Source organism: Anneissia japonica, unplaced genomic scaffold (assembly GCF_011630105.1).
Source record: "Anneissia japonica isolate Jap-2015-1 unplaced genomic scaffold, ASM1163010v1 scaffold1005_len2656397_cov198, whole genome shotgun sequence".
In the NCBI taxonomy this organism is placed as follows: Eukaryota; Metazoa; Echinodermata; class Crinoidea; order Comatulida; family Comatulidae; genus Anneissia; species Anneissia japonica.
Genome location: NW_022683792.1, coordinates 465,781 through 471,780, shown reverse-complemented (window position 1 = coordinate 471,780; position 6,000 = coordinate 465,781). Strand labels below are relative to the sequence as shown.

The window sequence follows — 6,000 nt, the reverse complement described above, 5'->3', positions numbered from 1 at the left end:
CCCAGGAGAGTTGAAATGGGGGAGCTGATAAGTGGTGGGGTTGCAAATATTATGTCGGTGGGGACTAGGTCACAAAATAAGGTGATTTTAACCACTTACAGCATGATTTTTTTGCTATGGACATTTTCAATGGGGGTGTATTTTTTGGGGGATGTATGCATCCCCCATTCACCCCTAGATATGCACCTGGTTGTACCTACCTGTCTCTAATGAAAAATTTACAGTAAATGATATAGAATATGAGAATTTATTATTTTTCAGACAAATGATTGATCTATGATTCAGGATTCAAGATTTCTTTATTTAAATCTGATCTGCTAAGAGTAATTTGCTAAAACGATTGGCAGATTTAACTTTGATTTGGTACTGTACAGTAGTTAGTTCACAGTGATTTCCAATTAGTTTCGAATCATTAACTTTATGCTTTCTAATTACATGTCTTAATCTTCTTTCCGACTATTCAAATACTCATCACGCCTTAGTTTAGGGCTCTGTGTTTGCATGCCCCAGCATCATTGCCTGGTTGGAACCAGGGAGTAAATAAAGACACCGACTAACGCTTGCAGTCTGTTCATAATTTGCCTAATTTCATGAAGGTAATGGCTTTGAAAAATTCCTCACTCACCTAATCTAATTTTCACATGTACTATGCTCCACTATGAACCAATGGTGATTCTACTCTATAGTGATCTGTTTTCACCAGAATTGAGAGTAAAACATTGAAATTTATGAGGTTAAGATATCAATTTCACTTTTGGCTTGTGTTGTGTATGTCAGATTCCATCACTGATAAAAATTGTGAAATCTGTCAATTGCTTATGTCAAGATTAATACTATTAAATGTAAATCACATAGGGTAGACATATTACTGTATGATCAATTTAATGCCAGTCAATTATTCTATATTTTATACACACTGTTTTCAATAAAATAAGGCCAACATTTGTTTGTTTGCAATTTCTTTTGGGGAAAATGCTCAGAACCAGGAGCTGGTCCTGGTCAATTTTTGTTTTTACTATCAGATCTGACATTCCCTATCATTTGTAATATGACCCATGCAAGTGGACGGTGATAATTACTGATTCTGTGCTTCAAATGTTGGCTCCTGCTTGGTCAGTAAATGTAAATTGGGCTACAAAAGGATCCTTTGTACTTTTTAGTAAAAAATAGAGACCCTCAAGTTCAATGGACTCTATTAATTTTTTGGCCTTGAATCATTTACTGTACAGCATCTATCAACAGCATTCCAAATGGGCTTTTTGTATTTTGTTCAAAAACCAGGAGCAAAGTGAATACTGGCATGGTTTACCCACATCCTAAATACATATGGAATCTGTGGTTTTACTCTTCTTTCATAATTGATCATAGATTGGTTTGAATTTAATACTTATAGTTATTCAAAATATATCTTTATCAAAATATTTTTCACATTTTAGAACAAATGTTCTCCATTGTTGGTGGAACCAGAGGCAGAATGACGATGTGGGAGGAAGGGTGTGGTGTTCACTGGTGCATACTGTTTTGTCTACCAAAATTATCCAATTGCATTATAAATTTGTGGGGTTTGTTCTCCTTATTCTCCCACTTTAAGAAATCTTGAAAAATTATATTTTGGGGGAGGGAGGATGGAAACAACATATTCAGAATAGATGAGTGAGAGCTCTAATTTCAATGCCTTGAAATTTTAAAATTTAGTGGCAAAACGTGGTCACATGCCCCCCTCCCATGCTCCCCTACTTGATCCGCCCTGGCCTAGATAGGGTGATAAACTAATATTTTTTTTTTTATTGGCCTAATGTACTGTATTAACTTTCAAAATACAATTTTTGAAATTTGGCCACCATGAAACAATTTGTCAATACAATAAGAAATGAAAATATTTATTCATTTTCCAAAAAAGTGATAGGATGGTAGGCACTTTATCTTTAATTGCCTCAGGATTCCAGCATATGCCGCTGAGATATTTGATACTGTTGTCTAAAAAGTGACTAATTGAGGAGGTTTCCAGAGAAACAGCTCGTTTGATTGGCTGATCAAGACTAACATCACCAAAGGCCAAAACTTTGTTGTAAATTAGAGTGTGAAGGTGATATACTAGATGCATGGAGGAACTATACATTAACACTTTAAGCAGTTTCGTCTTTGCTAAGTGGTTGTGTTTCATGGGACATTGTTACTTACTGTAGCCTACAGTAGCCAGTTCTCCTGCACTCCGCACCTTCCACCAGCAAAGTTAAATGCATTTTAAAAGTAAAACTCTTATCGAACTAAAATTTTCGGTAACAAAGAGTATACATGTAATTTGCCCAAATAAGGAGATGATGAGTTTTTATAACATCTATATGGGTAATTCGCAGGTATCTACTACCATTAAAAGTGTGGTCACAGCTTTATAAGCATGAGTCAAGAAAATTATTAACCTACAATTTTAATTTTAATGAGAAAAAAAAATTCCTGTCAATTAACAGACAATTAAGTAATACTCTCCTGTATTCTACTGTATTAATTTTGTACTGGATTGTTTTCTTGAATTGTTACAATGTCATATTTTTATTCTGTTGTACAGGGACCTGTTCCCTTTGTTACCTATCAGTCTCTAATTTGAGTTAAATATTAATTAAGAATTATGAATTATTCATTTGTAAGGCCCTTAAATTGGTAATTTTTAAGGAGTTTGGTAGAAAAATGTCTGTTAATCAGAACAAGGCTATTTCTTTTGACTGTTTCTCTGGAATTTTGTCCCCAAATGTTTTGGCACGCATATCTTTAAGGTATGGCATAAATGATCAATTACCATTCATTTATAAACTCTCTATCTTTTACTTGAGTGATATTTTTGTTTGCTAATCAAATTTAGAGAGGATTTTTGCTAATCAAATTTATAGAGGGAGAGTGACTTTTTGTGAGAAGGGGCAACATATTATCCCAATGTGGGCTTACACCTGGCTTGGGAACTATGGTACTATACAAGTTCTATGTAATATTGGAGCAAATAAAATATTGCATGCTATTGTTACTATTATTATGAACTCCTCAAACAACTTATCTTTAATAATATGAATTTAGACTGACATTTTCTTGTACAGTATGCCCATTATCATTTACGGTAGACCCTTATGACCTAAACCTACTCAATACATGTACAAGTCTGGTTGTTAGTCATCTTTCTAATTAGTGTCACCTCCTATCATGGTGGTACATGCCTTCAACTTAACATGTTTGAAGTCACTGTCAAATATGTGGTATTGTAGCCTCACCATCTGCTGTCAGTTTTGGTAAACAAGGTATAGTACCATGCTTTTTTAAAAGCAGGAACAAACACTTCAAACTATTACCTTCAGGTTCTATTTGTTGGAAACATCTGTATAGGTTGAGGATGTTAATTGTTAAATGACTGGCTTTGTTTGTCTGTTTACACTCATTCCAGTTGCTTTAGACACAAAATGACGTTCCTAATCAATGGTATTCATACTATTCAATACCTACAGTAATACTGTATTGGGTAGGTAGGAATATAGATTTTCAGAGTAAACATTGCTTAATTAATGTGGCTATTTTCAATATCTGAATTGAGCAGTAGTTTTGATGATAATGATAATATCATACAGAGAAATGTTTGTATCAATGTTACGTTGTATACTGAAGCAAAATCAATCAAAATTTGTAAAGCTGTGAGTGGTGACAAGTCAGGGTTTCCAAGTTGCCTGCGAGTTGTAGGAATCACCCAGACATGGTCTCCCGCACGCACGTCATCAAGCAAACAGAAATCTGTTGGAAACTAACCCAACCATTTTAGCTACTGTATTATTGTCTTCCAAAAGCAGGGGTGAGCTTAAAATTCGGTCGGAGGGCCAAGGTAAATTTCTGATTTAACACTGAGGGCCGCACCCAAACATTGATCTTTTCATTGCGCTTCCAAAACCTCCAACCACTGCTTTTACACCACTCTATTCCCAGTTTTAATATTACTTTTTACATACTGTATGATCGGTGTCGGGCCGTAAAAAAACAAAGTGCCTTTTAGCCAATGTTGCTTGGCGGGCCGCACACATAGGGTTTTTAATTCATATTTGCAAGTCGCAATTTGCCCACCTGTGTCCAAAAGTTTGGTGGCCAAGAGTATCACCACAATTGCAAATACAGTAAAATGTGCATTTTTTTTTTTGCTATCCTATACATTCTGTAGGTCCTAAAAACCGAAAGGTCCACTGATTAATCTCAGATAAGAAAGTATAATACATACTCCAAGTATTGAAATACACGCCATCGTGTTGGGATTCAATATTTCGACATTAATTATGTCATCATCAGGAATCACTGTAGGTCCTATATACAAAATAAAGTAAATGTGCATGGAGGTATGGTATAAGAAACTAAGATCTTCCTTTTAAGCTGGTTTAATATGAACTTTGGATCCTAAGTAGTAAGTCTACACTTCTGTAGTTAGCCTTGTCATAATACTAGTTGATGTTAGCTGTTGGAGGTGGCCTACTCTGCTAAGACAAAAGTGACCCACTTTGGTTGGAAACATATAATAATGTAATTTGGATTTTTTTTTTTTTTATGTTTACAGATGGCAATTGAGTCTACCTCAGCAGGCAGGAGACAGCATGTTGGCAATATGAAAAATCGTTGCCCACCTGTGCTGGTAAGTGATTATATGTAGGCACTATATGTTCAAGAAAATAAGTTGAAGTAATTTGTGTTTCCCATGGCACTAATTGTTGCAAAAGCTTTGTGATTATTTTGAAAAAGCAAAAAAATTTACTTCATCAAAGTGGAAGTCCATGTGGTCATGTAGTGAACTTATCACACCTCCATTCATCTGTCTTTCTATAAAAGCTTTAAACCAAAGGTGGATCCTAATAGGTAGATGCATGTTTGTTTCTTGTTGTAAATTCAAAATGTGCATGTTGACATAAATTTCTAAAACCTATACACTTCTTCAAACTATCTGACCAATATGACTATAGGTAAACTTTAAAAACCTAAACTTTCTAAATGTGTTAAGACATGTACATCCCACTTTGTTCTGACAGGCATAATATTAATACTCAAAGTTATGCTCAAGCAGAGTTGACTCAACAAATTCTTTAGGGACAAATGACTAGCAATTCAATCATTTCTCTTATGAGTAAAATTTGTTTTAAAATCAGTTGTTTTAGTAGCTGCAGTCAACCATTCAATCGACAGTATCTGAAAAACTGACATTAGGCAAATTTGTTTGTGGGCATCGAATGTGTCGGCTTATGCGCTTGCGCATTCACATTTCTATCAGAGTTTTTCACTTCAGCAAAATTAGTAGTTTGAATTGTTTCTACCTTCTGCGAAGCAAAAAAATGCACAACCAATCAGAGCTCAGGAAGCGAACCAAGTCTTTCGTTTCGTGCAAATAAATTTTCCTAGTGAAAAAACAGGCTAGTTCAATCATCATTGCATCTATGTAGACATCATCAGGATACATAATGTTTTATTATTCTAATTCTTATCTTATTTACAATGTTTTAATGTATATTTGTTTTGCAGACGCAGTTCTGGACATGTGTCAATAAGTCCGCCCCAGGTATGTAAAGTATAATTATTTACTTAACATATAGATTCACTGATACGGTAGTTGGATTTTACTAAACATTTGATCTTCCGAATTGCTGCTGAATCTATCTAATATAACCAAGTCTCCCAATTAGCATAAGCGTCTCTTGTACAAAGAAGTGTACTAAATTGTTTATCCTTTCTAATGGGGCTGTATTGTTCTAGTAATAAAAGATCTGGAGAGGTCTTCCATGCGACTGTTGGTTTCTTTTGAAGGAGGGGTTCTTATAGATGATTCCTTTGTTGTGCGCATCCTATATATTTGGATAAGGCTAGAGTTGCTGTACCTAGGTCCAAGGAAAATTTTGAGTCTCTTTTCAATTTGTCCAAACAAAGCTTATAGCTTATTGAGGTCCTTATTAACAAACTGAAGAATCAAAGGCACAATAATGGCCAATGACAACATTA

General features: G+C 34.8%; 1 protein-coding gene across 1 annotated transcript in view; it reads left to right on the top strand.

Moving 5' to 3' along the window:
* LOC117101478 (reversion-inducing cysteine-rich protein with Kazal motifs-like) overlaps nucleotides 1-6,000 on the top strand; it is a 46,443-nt gene that overhangs the window by 3,248 nt on the left and 37,195 nt on the right. The window contains exons 3-4 of the mRNA XM_033241451.1: nucleotides 4,574-4,648; nucleotides 5,527-5,563. Coding sequence (XP_033097342.1) covers nucleotides 4,574-4,648; nucleotides 5,527-5,563 — 112 coding nt within the window. The remainder of the gene's footprint in view (nucleotides 1-4,573; nucleotides 4,649-5,526; nucleotides 5,564-6,000) is intronic.